This window comes from Ipomoea triloba, chromosome 14, assembly GCF_003576645.1.
Source record: "Ipomoea triloba cultivar NCNSP0323 chromosome 14, ASM357664v1".
Lineage (NCBI taxonomy): Eukaryota > Viridiplantae > Streptophyta > Magnoliopsida > Solanales > Convolvulaceae > Ipomoea > Ipomoea triloba.
The window spans coordinates 16,501,883-16,521,625 of NC_044929.1; the positions used below are offsets into that span (position 1 = coordinate 16,501,883).

Consider the following 19,743-nt stretch of genomic DNA (forward strand, 5'->3'; position numbering starts at 1 on the left):
TTTTATTTTTTGAGCCAAACGCCATGTAAAGAGTGACAAAATACTCCATAAATTTTAAAGTAATTGTGTTTCTAAGGCTCAAACCTGAAACATCTTATTACTTGAAAAGAACTCTTAAAATCAAGTGCTAAATGCACCTTTTTGGCGATGATGAAACTAAATACTAGGCCAAACGCATTTGATAAATACGTTTTAAGAAAAAACTTGACAAACGCATCTGAAAAACTAATTTTGCTTACTTTTATCTAAATTTCAAAATTTACCTATTTTTATCCAAACCATTTTTTTTAAATGCTCATTTCTACCAAAACATGTATTGATCTACCAACTTAGGGTATATTGCTTCTAGCATCAATAAAAATATAAAATGATGACCCAATTTAGACCAACATGGTCAGTCTTTTCTCAGTAAATAGGAGTACTATATACAATGGTGCAAATTACAATGTGGATCACGAATAAATATACATTTTTAGTATATTAAATGTTTATTTTTAGTCCAAAAAAATGTTTATTTTTGATGTATTAAAAGTTCTTTTTTTAGTATTATACCTAAAGATAAATATTCAAAAAATGAACATTTAGCATACTAAAAATTTAACATTTTGTATACTAAAAACAATATGTCAATAGTCCATCTTGTGAGCCATGATCCATGTATAATGATTGCACTTGTATTAAAGACTAGTTAAACCTACATACAGCACAAAGATTTTATTGCATTAAACTACAGATCAATATAAACTTGGTATACCAAGTGTAATTCAAAATTTATCCCAAATTTAACTCGTTTACACCCCTCAAAATCTGCCTAGGTTGGCTCGGTTACCACCAAATCCCCCAAAAGAATCAATTTTAACTAGTCACTTGGACAGTAAGAACATTGAGAATCAACATTTACAATGTACTCTGTGAACACAGTTTCAGTACTAAAAACATGCATATATCAAAAGTCAAAACCTGGGAAAACCTGATGCCAACCACTCGCTTTTATCCCCACTGCCGGCCTGAATGGAGGATGACTTAGTGCTTGCTTTCAAAGTATAAATGGAACAATCTCGATATTTAACACACTCGATTGCCGACGGTCTGATAGAGAGACTTGAGCTGTGTGTTCCACTTATCTATAGCAGTGTATTTCTTCATTCCTTTTGACCTGGTCACAACATTACAAATAAGAAATATATCACTAGAAACAAGAAAACAGAACAATATATACAGGATCCTGCAAAAAGGAGTAAAATTCAGACCTATCACCACGTTCTAGCAGTCTGTTCACTTGATCAATGTGACCTTGTATACGATTATCCAATATTAGTGAGACCAATAACTCCTCAACATCCTTTTCTGGTACATTAAGCTCCTGTGTACATCAACAAGTTTTAGTGAACAAAAGGCAAAGATAGAATAGAAGGTAAATAGGGAAAGTGAAAAACAATAAATAAATAAATAAAAACATTAATTGAAAACAAAACAAGCGTCTCTGCAGCTTGCTCCCTTGCTGCAAAGATACACTGGACACCTATATAATCACCTTGGATATGAAGGGGATCCGAATCCTTGTGTAGGGCTTTATGAGCTTGAGCAACACCTGAGTCCTCACATTTCTCAAAAGATCTTCAATGTAATTCCGTATGAATGGATCATCCATTATTGTCCTTCTATTACTCTGAAATATTTTACAAGAGCAGTGTAATCAAAACCATGTTAATGATAAGCTAATTCAAGGACTTCAAGGATTTACTTCAGTACCTTAAGGATTTTTTCAAACTCTAATATCTCATTCCGTTGATACGCTGCTATTAGGTTTGTCATTGCCAAAATTTCAGGGTCATTTTTATATCTAAAAGAAACAATAAAAAAAGATCAGGCACAAGAGTAAACACAAGTGGGAGAAAGTGCAGTGCCATTGAGGGAAGATATTCACTGCAAATTGGATAATTAGATAAATGCTGACAGGTAAATCTGTTACACTACTTACGGCTTTGCCTCTTGGCCATCAAAAGGATTGACCTCAGACTCCATCAGCATATTTGCCAAAACCAAGTATCTGCCAAGTGGAGGGAAGCAAAACAGTGCATTAAGAACATAAATATAGATACAACAAGCTAATTTACACCCAATTAAAGTATGTATACTCTTCAGACAAAAGTCAATGATATTGTTAGGAATCATGGGTGGCAAAGAGAAAGGCTTAATAATTGGATTCTTGGGACTAAACCAAAACTTTGCAACCAATTGCATATTTAGCCAAGCCTTTTAATTTTTGCAATTCATACAGAGTTTTTATTTTTATTCTTTTGGTTGCAACTTTAGCCAATTCTTAATGTTGGTCAAAACTGACCCTTCAGACAAGGGGATTCAACACTCTAATTTTTGGAAGCTAATAAAATCATTATAAATATTTATTATAATAAAATTAGAAATAAAAGGGTAGCTATTTTAAAATTATTATAAAGCTAGATAGGGTCAACTTTGACCAAAATGGGGAATTGAATGAAATTATAACAAAATATTTTTTTTTAAAGTTGGTATAAATAGCAAAAAATTTAAAGGTTTGGCTAAAAATGCAACTGGTAGTAATGTTTTGGCTTTTATAGCGCTATTAAGGCACAAACTGAATCTAGAAAGGGGATTTAGGGTGGTATAATTTACACTCCTTCCCATGTAGTAGATCCCATCAGCCCATCCCCTATCAGATGTACCAAAAAATAAATTATATATACAAAGGTTATACCTGATAGTGAAAATAGGATAAAAAAATCTCTAGAATTCCTAAACTACAAGTAATAAACCTATTCTGACAGGTAAAAAGCAATTGTGTGCCACTGCAGTTTTTATTGTCAAATATATAGTGCTATAGAGACAAGACAAGACAAAAACTAAGTGAAAGTCATCCACCAAATTTCTTAGAAATGTCAGAGAAACAGTAATGCAGAGGGTTCCCCAGAGATGAAGATACGAGTATTGAATATGAAAAAATATCTTAAGGCTCAAAATAAGCTTCCTAAAAATGGAACTCAAAAACTGGCAGTGCTATTACCAAGAGAAATTTCCCTTCTATCTGGATTTTTTTCGCCTAAGTAACAAAGGCAAGTAACAGTGATAAATCAAATTGAACAAACTCAAAGCTAGAATTATCTACAGCCAGATAAAATTGGGCATATCTTAAGGCTCAAAATAAGCTTCCTAACAATGGAACTCGAAAAATGGCAGTGCTATTACCAAGAGAAATTTCCCTTCAATATGGATTTTTTTCGCCTAAGTAACAAAGGCAAGTAACAGTGGCAGAACCACACATAAATCAAATTGAACAAACTCAAAGCTAGAATTATCAACAGCCAGATAAAATTGGGCATATCATAGGGACCAATTCCGAAGGGTATTGATTAAAATATAATAAAGATTTGATATTTAAGCAACCAGTTCTGGCCTCTGGGAAGCACTACACCAAACTGCAGCAACATCCTTATAAGGAAAATAGTCATGATGCTTCCCCCTCATTCCTCATGGTACTCAAAAATTAGTCCCATAAGAATATCCAGAGATACCAGCTTTGACATTTTAGATTCCACTACTTTATCATCTAGATTCTTTCTCACATGATATATAACATATAAGCATATAGCCATACACCACACAGTTCCCCTCAAAGTATCTCGGAATTATACTCTGTATTTACATCAGGTTTCAGAATTCAACCAATGGAAAATCATAATTTTTCCAATTCATCTTTGAATAAAGGACACTACACCCATTGTTCTAGCATAGTAGCATACATTTAAATTTTTGGTCCAATAGGAATAAGCTTCTGTGGTTTAGGAAGGATCCCCCAGTATGTGTTAGATCAAAGAGAGGGTGCAGATACTTCCAACTAAAAATAAAATCAAGAAAATATTATTTGTTCTTCCTAGATGTTTGCAAAAAGTAGAAACCACTGAATGAAGGAAAGGTAAAACAAAAAATGCATGTAAAAGCCAACAGAAATGAACTGCGATCATACTTTAAACACTGGATACGCCTTTGGTTTCCAGCCTCATCATAGTTCTTAAAAGCTTCAAAGAAGTCTGTAGCTGCATCTGCCCACTGTCTCTCTGCCATATGCATTTTTCCTCCACATTCACGAATTATTCCCATGATACGTGGGTGAGGAATCGCTGATTTGACTGACAATGCTTTGAGATATAATTCCTGAAATAAATATATATTCATATGAATCTTAATGTAGTAATTTGTAGATTCAGAGAAAACATATCATTTCATTTTCAGAAAGAAAGAAAAAGACTATTCGGCTAGTCCTTCCATTTCGAGTGTAATGGCATGGTATCACTAAGACAACTATAAGAAAACTGAATGGAGCACCACATCTAAAACTTGGTTTAAAAAAAAAAATTGGAGGAAAAAGACTCCCATCATATTCTTGAGGCATACAAGACCATAAAAAATATACATTTTTAATTTGGAAGAACTGGACATTATTTTCATGTCCTGAAATGGAAATTATGACTTTCAAAAGGAAGACAATGAAAATTACCCATCAGTGCATTTAAAATCCAATTATACACACACACACACTCTCTTCCAACAAATGGGGAAAAGAAAAGAATGAAAATAGTGGGCTTTTGGTAATTGGTTAATAAACCATTAACAAGTACTAACCCTCCCAAACTATTTAATATTTTAACCCATTAATTGAATAATAAGCAGTTGCCATGCTTATCAGTAGAGACAGGACACCTGGAGGCTTCGCCTCGCCATTTTCAGGCGAGGCGAGCTCCGGCATCGCCCAGGCATCCCAGTCGACGCCATGGACGCCGAACCGTCATCCAAACCCGTAAACCCAACCCATTTTTTAATTTTATTAAAAAAAAAAAAAAAAAAAAAAAACATGACCAAATATGAATATAGAAGAGAGAGAAGAAGAAACATTATGCATTTCTCCCCGTCACTCTTCAAACCCGGTGCATCGACCTCCCACAGCAAATCGCCCTCCGACCGTCGTCGCCCTCCCAGTCCATGAGTCGTCCGTCTTTCTTCTTCTTTCTACTCCATTTCCTTTGGTTTTCTGCCGGCTGCCACTGTTTTTTTTCTTTGGTTTTGGGTTATAACTTATAATGATTAATGATATATAATATATTATTATATTAAGTTATTAACATATTAATAATATATATTTGTTCATTTTGTTGTTGAATGTTGATTCACTGGAATCACTGGGCAGTGGGCAGGGGCAGTACACTACTGCCAGCCTGCCACTTGTTTTTTTTTTTTTTTTTTAAATTCTTTCCCCTTCATTGTTTGGGTAGTAGGATATGGCTGAAAATGAAAGCTATGATCCATCTACCGATCCTAAGAGGAAAGCAAAATCCAATGATCCGGGATGGAAATACGGATTTTGGCCGGACTTGATTGAATGCTCGTTGTCACAAGCAAATGCATTCGGGAATCAAGTGATTAAAACAACACCTTGTGGCCGGTTATGGAGATGTTGCTAAATGTCCCAAAACAACTACGGAAATTATGAGGGAGATGCAACAATATATTCAAAGCACATCAAGGATAAAGAAAGCAAGGGTGATCTTGGATGATGGTGAGGATGATGATGTGCAAGAATTGTCAACGGGAGAAAGACAACCATCACCTCACGATTCTATTACTCCAAGTTCCGGGACGGCTAGCAAAAGAAAACAATCAACATTAAGAACAAAATGAAAAAGAAGATCCTTTTTTTCCAAATGATGATGTTCAAGATGATGATGACCAAGCGAGAGGAAATGAAGATATTGATGATGACAATGAGGGGCAAGGGAATATGAGTGACTTTTTGATGGATATTTGAGAGTTTTAACTTGAATGTTGGATATTATTTTACTTTTTGATGGATATTTCATATTTTATTTATTGTGTTATCTAGTTGATGACTTGATGTATGTTGAATATGTTTAATTGTTTAGACTTAGAATGTTTAGTTATATATATATATATATATATATATAGTATTATTTTAACTTGTCAGGGGGCGCCGCGACTTAACAGGGCACCATGATTAGCTTGGCAGTTGCAACAATTAAATTCAGAGTCCACCAAACACAGCAACCTGCCTCTTAACCCAACACTATTAGAAGTTTATATTAGAAAAATCAACAGTGAAATAAGAGAGTAAGGCAAAAGTTGTATAAACATTTCAATTTGATTGAAATGTTTATACAACTGTAACTAACAAGTTGATCCTATGATGTATTTGTAAAGGATGGGAATTGAGAATGGTATAATCTGTTAGAAGAATCAGCCCTAAAATTGCACAAAAGATCACAAATGCGGAACAGCATTGGCCGGCAAGATGGAAAATTAATACCAATTAAGGAATTCATGTAGCTAGGTTTGTTTATATTTCACTTTAAAGTTTTAAAATTATCACTATCCACAGTTACCGGAGTAATTAACTACCCCGGCATGTTAGCTGCCTGGCTACAACATAAAATCTTGAGTAGCCAAGTGAAGAGCTTACTGTCAAAGTATGAGAAAAATCATGACTAAAGATTCAAACTGGAAGGCGCATATAATGTTCATAGCCTTAAATACTTAGAATTTTTATGAAACTACCTTCCCATTGATGCCTACTTGCACTGATTCTGTGTTACTACACTCAAGGTTGCGCAATTTAAATTACTTATGAGGTGCAAAGTGATTTAAGAAAAATTGATCTAAGTAATTTAAGGCATTCAAACCTGTTAAGAAATGGTTCTAAAAAAACAAACACAGGGCCTATATTTAAGTAGTTAACATGCTTATCTTGTTTTACTTTTTAATATGTTCTAGCAGATCTGTGTTTGCCTAGTGTTGATCGTTTCTATTTTTTAAATAATTCCCTATCATTTTGTGAGGGAGCTTACTCCATGCCAACTATTAGACCAATTGAAAGAAATACACAACAAAGCACAAGATAAGGCAATTTTTAACAATTGTAAGGCATTGCAAGGCTTGGTAATAAAGCATGAAAGGCATATTTTGGCAACCTTGCTTTAATTTCTATTTACTCAAGAGTTTTACCACATCTAGCACATGCTCTCCTATATGCTCAAATTAAGAAATTCATGCAAGGTACATTAAGTCTCCATATGCTCTCCTAAATCACGTTTATTTTCCAAAAAGATGGTTATTTGTGTAGAAAGGGAGTACTTTATAAGCTCAAATACCTAAAGAACCAAAATATTCATATAAATCTCTATCTTCTCAATTTACTTTTGCAAGCATTTATATTTATATTATAAAAGGCTATCTATTTTACCCTCTGCCAGTTCCCATCTTTATACCTTCTCAAATTACTTTTGCACACATTTAGGTTATCAGTGGGTAACTATATCACACACTGTCAAATCCCATCAATATGCACAAATTCCTAATATACTGATGATGTTACAATTCACAAACGCATACTATGCATAAGAATCTCAATTCAGAAATAAGCAAGCAAACATACCTTGAGGCAACAAATAAAATAATATAACAAAATACGAGTGAAAAAGAAAGAGAAGCGAGGACAGGGGGAGTGGGAGAGTGATAGCTTATTAAAGAATCAAAGATAAGTTCTCGAGATGAAATTACATAAGGAGCAAATGACAAGAGCCTATTGATCCAATTCCAAATTGAGATCTACACTTTAATCAAAGAGAACAAGTGGTAAACATGCCACACAATATGCTATAATCATAAAGTCACAAGAGAACATTAATACCATAATTCAAAACTCTAATGCATGAATAAAGGAAAACATGATGGATAAAGTCATAAAACAGCAAAAAGGCTAGCATAATAATGTACAGTCCATGGAATTATAGGCAATGAGTAAAAACATACTCTTTCTTTCCCTTTAAGCATACTATTTATTGAAAAATATAAGAGGAAAAAAAAAATACCATACCTTCAGCTTTTTGTTATTCTTAGTCTCAGTGTACATCTGGATCTCAATTGCATATACCTCCAATAACTGTGTACCTTTCTTCTGATCATCTGAACCATCTTCTTTTTTACATGATTTATTTAGTTCCTTCAGAATCTAAATAAAAATATAAAATATCTAGTTAGGTTACTCTCCATCTTAGAAAGTAACAAAATAGCCAGAGTAAGCTGACAAAACATACTTTGCTCATTCGCCCATATTCACCCATATCAAACCAAATTTTGCACAGCTTTAAATTTGTCTTGAACCATAGCCTCTGCAAGACAAAGAAAAGCAGTGTGACTTCTTTGAGAAAGTTTATTTCAATGTCAGATGAAACTAGAATATGACCTCATTCTTTGCTTCTTCAAGGGCATTAAGTGTAGTCTGGTAAAACTCTTGAAGGAGGCTAAAGTTCTGATTAGCTGATCCAGAAACAAAATCCATGATATTGTTTATACACTTTTCACTGTAATTTCGCGTCACTGCTGATTTAATGTAGGTCAGCATTTCTCTGTAAGCATCCATCATTTCTTTGTATTTCCCTAACTTATAGTACAGCTTTACAGTTTGCTTTAAGGCTTTAAATCCCCTAAAATATGGAAAAATGAATGTTAGTATAAGTATCATTGTATCAATTAATTAATGCAAATTTAAGGCAAACACTCCTAGTCCATAAGAAAGGGAATGAGTTCCAAAACAATGCCAACTTGCCAATACAAAATAAAACCCAAATACAATGGAACAATGGAGGATCAGTATTGAGGTAAGCAATCCCAAATCAATGAGCTAGGGAAATACTTGAAGAATATACCAAATACCAACATGCCAATCAAAAGACTGATTTCATTCTCTAATAAGTGGCAAGAATCAAATTGCACCTAATTATATTCAGCTTTGTTTTAAGAAAAAAGAAAGGAATATAATGATTGGGACAACACCAGTCACCTTGCAGAGTAAATTCAGGTTACCAAACCTGCTTAAGATACGTTAATATACTTTTACATTACCATAAATTAATTTTTTGATTTACCATATTCAGACATTCACATTTTTTTCAGAATTTCAAGTTACTCACCACTCAGCTTTCTCAGGTTCCATCCGAACTACTTCAGCAAAACCCTCAAGTGCTGCTTCTGGGTCTGTTTCAACCAGTCCTGTGAGCAACACAGACAAGAATGTCAATTGGGAGACAATAAATACAGAAAAAGAAGGAAAAAATTCTCAGGCACTGAAATAGGAAACACTTATTTGTGTGTGTGTGTGTGTGTGGGTGGGTGGGTAGGGGTGTGGGGGTGCGTGGGTAGGGTGGGGGTGGGGAGACTTTAACAGCAACTGTCAGTCTGAGTTTGCAACCCAGGTCTCTTCACGAATGTAAGTGTGAAAATATCTCCTTAATAATCACAAAGAAAACCAGCAGTGAAAATCGACTCTGCCACCATTTGCATTCAACAGGCAATTCATCCTTATGTGACATTTCAGATCTGAAGGTACTTGTTAATGACATTCTCAAGTTTCCTTCTTAATTTTCCAATTGATTTTTTATCTCATGCATTTAGACATTTTAGCATATTTAAAACATATGATCCACATTACACATTCAAGAAAAGAATTTCCAATGGAGTCATCTATTCAATCCTTCCAACTGTTTCGAGACGTGAGGTGCAATGTAAAACCCATTACCGCTTGTTCTAAGAGGGCTACTATGCCAAGTTATTGCTTTCCTGCATCTGTATTGCCATTTTTACTTTTTTCTATGTCATCATGTCACATCAGTTCAATTATTAAGAAATCCTCTTATAATTCTTTTAAGTCTATATGTGTATGACTTTTTACATAACAATGAGCACGCTAAGATGCTAAGTGCAGTGCTCCACTGCTATCTTCTCATAAGATGCACGTGAAAACACATGTTCAGATAAAGCCCTCTATGTACACACTATAATGGGCATATAGTATTAACCACCCTAATGTATGATAAGCAAACAAATTACCTTAAAAGAATTTTAAAAAGAATATACAAGTATACACAAAACACCAGACAAAATAATAACAGCAACAACAAGAATAACAACACTGCTAAACAAGGCAAACCTAATCACTCGAAAAGAAATCTTGATCATATAATTCAGGCATTCGAGCATTGAACACAGAAAATATAAACTCTATTTTAAAACAAAAACAAAACAAAAAAAAAAAAAAGTAAACCTTTGGAATTGTAATATTGGTTTTCAATTTCAACGTCCTGCTCTTCGGGCTCCTCGTCGGAGTACTCGAAGCCATAATCCTCCATATCCGCATCTACAACATTAAGTCATTAACCAGAAGATAAATTTTACACACTGTACATTCAATTCTAAAAAGTAACCAAAAACAAAGCAAATCGATGAAGAAAATCTTCAGAAAAATAAAGATGAAGTAAATAGATTGAGAGCGTTTTACCGGAACCCATGGTTGGATTGAATTAGGAGAGGGAAGCGAAGCGAAAATGTGTAAAGTGGGCTCTGCCGTGGGGTATCGAGCTTTCGCAACTGCGTTTTGAATGTTATGAGCAGAAGGGGTCTTTAAATCAACCCGGCTCCGGTTCGGGTTATCTAGTTTTGGCCTTTTGTGAATCCAACATACAGAGATGCCAACGGGTAGGTACCCTTTCCTCCCGAATTCTAATGGCATGTTTAGGGTCTGTTTAGAAAGTATGAAAATGACTTTTAAAAAATATTTTTGAAAAATGAGTCATTTATTAGAAAATAAGTTCATTTTTAGTATTTGGATGTATTATGAAAAACTGTCTTTGTATGTTTGGTTCATTTTCTGGAAAATGGGTAGAATTTGATAATTAAACATTGTAATTATTTTATGGGATAAGGGTCAAATAGACCCTCAAACTATATCTCATTGTGCAATTAGACCATTCAACTACAAAAACCTCCAATTAGACCCTTCAACTTGTTATTTTAAGCAAATAAACCCGTGAACTTAATTATGACCTGTGATAGCAGGTTAAATAAAGCTCCGGCCACAAAATCAACAACCGGCGCCGGTGAGGTCGCCGGCGCCGGTCGCGTCCGGCCGGAGGGGGCTGGTTGCCTCCTTCGGCCGTGGTTTCGGTCGCCATCTCCGGGAGACGGCGACCAACTGGTTGCCGTCTCCAGTGAGGATGGCGACCGATTTGGTCGCCATCTCCACTGGAGACGGCGACCGATTTGGTCGCCGTCTCCGGGAGAAGCGACCAAATCGGTCGCCATCTCCAGGAGACGGCGACCAACTGGTTGCCGTCTCCAGTGAGGATGGCGACCGATTTGGTCGCCATCTCCACTGGAGACGGCGACCGATTTGGTCGCCGTCTCCGGGAGAAGCGACCAAATCGGTCGCCATCTCCAGGAGACGGCGACCAACTGGTTGCCGTCTCCAGTGAGGATGGCGACCGATTTGGTCGCCATCTCCACTGGAGACGGCGACCGATTTGGTCGCCGTCTCCGGGAGAAGCGACCAAATCGGTCGCCATCTCCAGGAGACGGCGACCAACTGGTTGCCGTCTCCAGTGAGGATGGCGACCGATTTGGTCGCCATCTCCACTGGAGACGGCGACCGATTTGGTCGCCGTCTCCGGGAGAAGCGACCAAATCGGTCGCCATCTCCAGGAGACGGCGACCAACTGGTTGCCGTCTCCAGTGAGGATGGCGACCGATTTGGTCGCCATCTCCACTGGAGACGGCGACCGATTTGGTCGCCGTCTCCGGGAGAAGCGACCAAATCGGTCGCCATCTCCAGGAGACGGCGACCAACTGGTTGCCGTCTCCAGTGAGGATGGCGACCGATTTGGTCGCCATCTCCACTGGAGACGGCGACCGATTTGGTCGCCGTCTCCGGGAGAAGCGACCAAATCGGTCGCCATCTCCAGGAGACGGCGACCAACTGGTTGCCGTCTCCAGTGAGGATGGCGACCGATTTGGTCGCCATCTCCACTGGAGACGGCGACCGATTTGGTCGCCGTCTCCGGGAGAAGCGACCAAATCGGTCGCCATCTCCAGGAGACGGCGACCAACTGGTTGCCGTCTCCAGTGAGGATGGCGACCGATTTGGTCGCCATCTCCACTGGAGACGGCGACCGATTTGGTCGCCGTCTCCGGGAGAAGCGACCAAATCGGTCGCCATCTCCAGGAGACGGCAACCAGTTGGTCGCCGTCTCCTGGAGATGGCGACCGATTTGGTCGCCATTTCCACGGCCGGAGGAGGCAACCAGCCTCTTCCGGCCAGATGCGACCGGCGCCGACGACCTTACCGGCGCCTTTTGTTGATTGTGTGGCCGGAGCTTTATTTAACCTACTATCACAGGTTATAATTAAGTTCAAGGGTTTATTTGCCTTAAAATAACAAGTTGAAGGGTCTAATTGGAGGTTTTTGTAGTTGAAGGGTCTAATTGCACATTGATGTATAGTTTGAGGGTCTATTTGACCATTATCCCTTATTTTATTTAAAATATAAAAACTATAATAATATTAAAATAATATTATTTATTAAAAAATAGAATATAAAAAAAAGTATCACAGGTTTCCGGCGGTTTCCCACCTCCTTGGTCCACGGCTTGGTTTTGATCGAGAACATGTGAAACGGTCATTTTGGCGATTCCAGAAAATGACTTACGGAAAAAAAATTCTGTAAGTTATTTTCCAGAAAAATGAACTGATTTTTTTGGTCAATGGAAAACATTTTCCGTTGACTACATTTTCCGGACGTTGCCAAACACCGAAAACTCGGAAAACATTTTTCAGAATTCATTTTACAGGTTACCAAACACACCCTTAATGTTTTTACCGAGGAATTGCAATTTATTTTCCATTTAATTTTAAAAAGTGAAAAAATTTTAGAGTTTTGTTGGATGAAATTGTGTTGGTCTCGAGGGATTTGGATTACAAGTATATAGAGGTTGAATATGATTACAAGTATATAGAGGTTGAATAGGATTACAAGTATATAGAGGGTGAATAGGCTTGCATGATTTTTGAAAATTTTAGGTCCTGTTTACTAACTGGAAATTTTCTTAAATTTTCTGAAAATTTGGAAAACTGGAAAACAGAAAACAAAAAACATGTTTACTAGCACAGTTTTCAGTTTTGAAAATAGGAAATAATTTTTCAATTTTCTAGAAAACTGAAACACTATAAAATACTGTTTTCTAAATGGAAAACAGAATCAGCTATCATCTATTAGACTATATGTCACTATAACCACATTATCACTATTATCTACTTACATATTTAGTCATTACTATGATTACATTTATTATTATATTCTTTTACTTATCATCATCTTTTATCTTTTCTACTTACATTACTTATTTAAACATAACTTACTTGATTATGCTTAAAATTATACATCATTCATATTATTAAAATTAAAAATTGAAATTTATACGACATTTTATATTTTGATTGAACTCAATTGATATTGAAATTTCAGATATTGAAATTTCACATATATTGAACTCCAGATATCAGATATTGAAATTTCACATATATTACTATATTAGAATTCAAAATAAAAATTATATATTAAATACATGTCATTCAAATGAATATATCCAAACATATTTTAAATATTAGCTCAAAAAATATTAATAGTATCTAAACTAATTTTTTTTTTGAACTTAATAGGTTATTGGTTTGGATATATTTTTATTTATGTTATATATAGATATAAATTTGGTCCGGATATCAAATGTAATTTTTTTTTTTACATATATTGAACTTAAAAGTAAAAAATATATTTATTCTATTTAAACCAAATATATTTTAAATATAAGGTCTAAAAATCACTCGAAATTAAACTTATTGTTAATTTTATAACGTTAATCTAAAAAATATAAATTTGAAAAAAATAAGTGTTAGTAAACAAGTTTTCTAAACAGAAAACAGAGAATGAAAACTAAGAAATTGAAAAACAGAAAACAGAAAACAGTTTTCTGTTAGTAAACAGGCCCCTACTTTTTGAAAATCCTAGTTTAAGTTTCTTTAAATGAGAAGTTAACTAAGTGTAAGTTTTATCAAAAGTAATGCAGTGGAAATTATTAGCCCTTTTTGTTTATAACGCACGTAATTTGTATCTTTTGAAATTTAGGTTTGGTTGGATTAAGTAGTATGTAAGTGCGTAAATTAAAAAGAGAGACATAATATTTTTATAATAGTTCGGTCAAAACTCAACCTACCTCACACTTCTCTTAAAACTCCTAGGATGATTGCACTATGATACTTTAGTACAATTATAGAGCACTTAAGCCTTGATCACAAAATTGACCTCAAGTCTCAAGTTTTCACAAGTTTCAACTACTTGTTACTTTAACTCTTTATACTTAAAAGTATATATAGGAGTACAGTGTTGGTTGAACACAAAGTGTTCGCGATCTCCATTTGGAAGACTCGGCTTGAAATCTCTTCTTGTTGAATTGATTGTTGTAGTCTTGATATTGATCTAAATTTTGAGCTTTAATCTCTCTCACTAGTCAGACTAGCTTGTTGCTTGTTAGCTTGTTCACGTTTGTATATTATGTTTCATAAAATGACCAACACCTCATTCAAGTTTGAATGGAGGTATATATATATATATATATATATATATATATATATATAAATTCTTGTGTAGTTGGCCTTCTCCGGTGCGATTGTTTTAGGTGCGTGGTTTTCCTTCTTAAGGTGCATAGTTTTTCTTCTTAAGGTGCGTGATTTGTGTGCTTAAGGTGCGTCAGTAGTGAAACTTAAAGTGAGTGAACCTAAAGCTTAAGATGCGAGGTTTTCCTTCTTAAGGTGCGTTGTTTTCCTTTTGTATTAAGGTGCGTGAGTTGTTGAAAGTTTGCACCATTTTAAAACCTTAGATGCGTGGTTTGTGTTCTTAATGTGCGTGGCTTGTGTACTTAAGGTGTGTCGGTCTAAAGCTTTAGGTGCGCATGGTTCGTGTACTTAAGGAGCGCCATTGTAACACTTAAGGGGTGCGTCACCGCACAACCGCACGGGAAGCCTTCCCCGCACCTGAACCCTTTCAAATATATTTACTATACTAATAAGAGCCAAAGAAAGTTAGGCCTATAATAGGTAGAAAAAATGACGGTCAAATTATTAAATCAAATGGATGGTTCAGATTGTTTAGATTTATATTTTTCCTTGACATTTCCTAATTTATCCTTAATTACTAGTTTTTCACGCGCATTGCGCGATTGGGATAATGCCTGGCAGGGTTGTCGAAGCCCTACAAAATTAATACTGGCTCACTCCACTAATTTGTAGTAGTGGCAAGACCAGGTCGAATCCCAAGAGAACTAATGAGGATCGTTTCTTAAATTAAAAGAACTTAGAGTGGGAGAAATAATTTGAAATAAGTAAATAAAGTAAACTATAATCGTAAACAAGTTCAAGTATGATGATATTTGATTCAAGGGAAAATAAACGTTAAAGATGTGACTTAGATCATTGGCTCTTACAAATAATTTGTCAATTCAAGTACTCAGCCAAAGACTAATTAAGATAGCCGTAATTAGTCTTTGATCTCCCTGAATTAATTGATTCAAATTAAGCATTCAAACCAACAATTGTTATTGAATAAACTGGGGACGATAGCGTTCCATATTCACTCAATAACATCATTACAATTAAATGGAAAATAACTAAGCCTAAATAACAGATTGAGATAGCTACAACCTGCAACTTAGTCTTCCAGTCCTTTATGTACTGATCACAATAATATAATTACAGACTACTCGGTCTAATTGTTTATGACAATTACGGATCATAAACTCATAGATAGCAATAGGAAAACAATAATAAACTAAGTTGTCAATTTAATTCATTATAAGTTTGCCTGGAAAATTAACTCTAAAAGAGCAAGAAGTACATGAATTCAACAAATCAATTGAAATAGAACCTCCCTAAATTCACAACTAAAACTTCAATCCCTTGAATCAAAATAAATAAAATCTAGCCAGACATGGAGAAAAACTATTCTAAAGTTCTAAGAATATGAAAGGAACAATCTCCTAAAATACATCAGAATAGCTCTCCTTTTATAGGGTTCTGAACCAACAATTTTCCCTAAAATTATTGCTCTTACCAAATCAAAGGCTGATTTCTCTCACAGCTTTAACTTCAAATTCAATTTCCTCCAAGTATTTTCTGTTGAAACCTTCTTCTCCCGCTTCGCTAGTTCTTCCACTCTGTTCACGAACCAGACTAAACCTTTCTAGCCCTTCCGTTTTGCTATTGCGCACCGTTCGTCTGCACCTATACGTATGAAATAAAAGAGACAAAATAATGCAGCAAACCAAACTAAACAAAAATAAAGCTTAGTGTAATTAGGGATTATTAAATAAGTGGAACCCACACTAATATCTAATTTATTTAAGTTACGTTAACTGTAAGCTTAATTCTATTAAAATTTATTAACTAAAGTTATCTAATCCTAATATAACAAAATGTACTAACTATAATTAAATATAAAATATAAATAATAAAATTAACCTATAAAATCTTATTTAAATATGGTATAAAATATGCTTATCAATGCCCAATGTTTATTTTTAAATAAGTATTTTAAACTATATCAATGCAAGATTATATCGGAGTAGTTTTTCCAGTACATGTTTTATGTGTTGTGAGATGTGTGTCGTATATCCTCATGTGTATGTATTAAACAAACTATATCAATGCAAGATTATCCGTTAAATTTTCCGTTAAATATTATCTTTTCCGTTAATATTCCGTTAACTTTTACTTATCCATTACTTTCTATAAGTAAGGTCTTAGGTTCGAACCTCATCTCAATCAAAGTTGGCATAATTGTTGAACATATACTACGAATATGCTAGTGTATATTATTCAAAAGTAAGTATCCACTTTATTGCTCTTATATTATATTAAATAAATTAGTAGTTACAACAACAACAAAAAAATACATATGCATTTCTTTAATTTATAATTCGATGTTTACAATGCCTTTATTCAAAAAAAATATTCATTATCAAAACATTTAAAAAGAGATATAACTTCATTAGTTATATTGTCTATATTTTCTACAATACAAAGATTCATTACCTTCAAATTTATTAATTCATTATATTTACTACATTGTTCATTGTTTTTTTACACTATCTTGTAATTAAATATCAAAGTTATACTAAAAAATAATGTTATATATTTATTTATCAAGTATTATGTTAATAACATGGAAAAAAATTTAAAAAATAGTTTGAAGTCAATCATATTATAGGGATGATTTGTTGACAAAGAAGACATTCAAATAACCCAAACAATTGATTTAAAACTCATTATTAAAAATGGCAATGTAGAGAAATAGACACACTTGATGCATTGAAAAGATGTTGAGACTACAACATTGTTAGAATCAATCTTTCATATTCATAAAAAAAAAATTTGAAAAATAGCTACCGTTGTAACATTCATTAATCTTGTATGTAAAATACTTATTGTGCATTTTTTAAATATATTAGAACTAATACAAATTTACAATTCATTTCATTTTCTACAATCAACCTGTTTGGATTAAAGACAAATTCAGCATTCAATTACATATGCATGAATATCTCATATATAATCTTGCATTGATATATTTTAAAATACTTATTTAATAATAAACATTGAGCATTATCTCATTCGCACAATGCACGTGAAAAACTAGTATACGCAGTTACGCGCGCACACACACACATTTGAATTTGTCCGTTGAAGCGAAACAAATTTCAAACGTCTATTATCCTTCATGTATGACAAGTGGATAATTGGAAGGTTGCTTTTTGCTCAGATTTCCAGTCATTGTCTCTACTTTTTGTGTTTGCATTCTTACTTTCTACACAACACCTTTTCTCTTGACCATTTTGGGAAATCTTTATTGGAATGTGTACCTAGGACTCCTTTTTCATTAGTAACAATCTTCTTACAACTTCAGACTTTGAGGTTATTTACTGTTCATTCAAAGAATATCCAGACAGTTGATCTGTAAAGTAACATTTTACTTTCTATGGTTAACTTTTCGTATCATAACCTCGACAACCTATTCGGATGTGATTTTTTCTAAAGGTCAATCCTTTACTTTTAGAAAGTAACTATTTGTTTAGTTAACTTTCCGGTTAAGGTTGACACTTCCATTATTTGACCATTTAACTTTCCAGTCTTCAACTCTTTGTCTTCAAAGTCTTCAATTTTTCGATCTTCAATCTTCAACTTCTCGGATCTTCAGCTTTTTGTAGATTGACTTTTCGAAGTGCAACTTTTTAGAAGGACTGTTCTAACCTTCCAAGACTTAACTATTCTGAGGTTACTTTTCAAATTTGGTTTACTTTCCGATTAGTAAAGTTCATTCTCTAAGTGATCATTTCACATTTACAATAAAAAATTCTTAAGTATAGAGAATTTAAAAAAAATGGGACCTAACTTTTATAATGTGTTTGGTATCATCAAAATCTATATAACACTTGTTTATAACAAATTGCAATTTTATAGAATTACAATTCTTGAAATTTGAGGAATTACAATTCTCATCCTCTAGGAATTGCAATTTCATAATGAAATCTTAGACTACCTTAATCAAGGTCTAAGAGAATGAAAGAGTCTCCCAATGATTAAACCTAATTGCTAGATTTATTAGATGACCCTTAACTACTTGCTGGTCTAGTGCAGAAATAAGAACAATGCGTATTAAAATGCAAATATGAACAGCAGATATTAAAGCAGTAAGAACACTAGGAATTGGTAACCTAGTTCGGAATCTCAATTCCTACGTTTGGGGGGCATCACTCTGATTGCCCAACTCTTCATTGATCAATACTGTGAAATGTAACACCAATTTACAGTTGAGAATCACGCAGTAACTCTAGAAAATCATCACTGGCTCCATTCTAGAGTTCAACCTTGAAGAGTTGACAAGAACTTGATCTCCCGATCTTCTTGAATTGAGGCTCCCCCTCAATGATAGCACATTGGCATTCAAAGTGAATACTTGCCCAATACTTCTCCGAGAAGATGTATCTTGAATCAAAGGTAAGCTTTGTCAAGATTTCTTGTAATCACGTACATGAAAACCTCACATTTGGATCTTCAGTGTAAATTCTCTCAACCCGATCATAAGGGATTTGTCTCATACATATCTTGCTCTGGTTCTAGTAAGTTGTTGGAGTTTCCGTAATTAACCCTGATCCTCTTTCTTGCCTTTGTACAGTGCTTCGTTCAGTGAGCTGTCTTCAAAGCCTTCTAAGTCTTCTGAACTATTTACTGAACTAAACTATTGTAAACCTAGAACACTATAAGAGAACCTGTTTTTGAACTATCTGCTAAGCCAACAGAATTGTCACAAGAGCTTGGTACAACTTAGGGAGTTTCAAAATAGTTTTCACTTAGTAATTTTATTAACAATCTCCCCCTTTGTAGGAAGTTTCTTGGCAATTCACAACAATCTTCCTAAAGCATCAGAGATAGTTAAAACAGCGTTCATTCAAATAACATAGTCCCAAAAACAAAATAACATTGTCAAAAACAAATTGAACTTGAAGATGATTATATCATCAGCACAAAGCAAAAACACGCTAACACATAAGACCCTATTACAAATTTTGGAAATACAAAATCTTCTTAGCAGATTTGGGGGTCTTCAAAAGTCTTCAAAAACATCCATCGTCTCCATCATTTATCCATCTCTTCAAACAAAAAAAAAAAAACTCTTCAACAACACATAGTAACCAAGTAGAAGTAACACAGTAACCAATGCTTAGAAAGGTTGTTCCTACTCCCCCTATTGCCAGGAACTTG

General features: G+C 34.5%; 1 protein-coding gene across 1 annotated transcript; it reads right to left on the reverse strand.

The window, feature by feature from the left end:
* Positions 1-656: 656 nt before the first annotated feature.
* On the reverse strand, positions 657-10,499 carry LOC116004850 (COP9 signalosome complex subunit 2-like). The gene is made up of 12 exons (XM_031245028.1): positions 10,382-10,499; positions 10,148-10,240; positions 9,018-9,096; positions 8,291-8,531; positions 8,142-8,216; positions 7,922-8,056; positions 4,004-4,191; positions 1,982-2,050; positions 1,753-1,843; positions 1,535-1,669; positions 1,251-1,363; positions 657-1,156 (listed from the first exon to the last, which is right to left on the reverse strand). Exons 1-12 carry the CDS (start codon positions 10,389-10,391, stop codon positions 1,066-1,068), a joined length of 1,320 nt encoding a protein of 439 aa, XP_031100888.1. The 5' UTR covers positions 10,392-10,499; the 3' UTR covers positions 657-1,065.
* Between the last annotated feature and the right edge of the window lie 9,244 nt (positions 10,500-19,743).

What these genes read in the sequence shown, in the direction of transcription:
- LOC116004850 (XM_031245028.1), bottom strand. An exon ending in GATGGCCAAGAGGCAAAGCC is followed by an intron (nt 1,844 to 1,981) that starts GTAAGTAGTGTA and finishes TGTTTCTTTTAG; the next exon opens with ATATAAAAATGACCCTGAAA. An exon ending in CTGCTAGAACGTGGTGATAG is followed by an intron (nt 1,157 to 1,250) that starts GTCTGAATTTTA and finishes TGTTGTGACCAG; the next exon opens with GTCAAAAGGAATGAAGAAAT.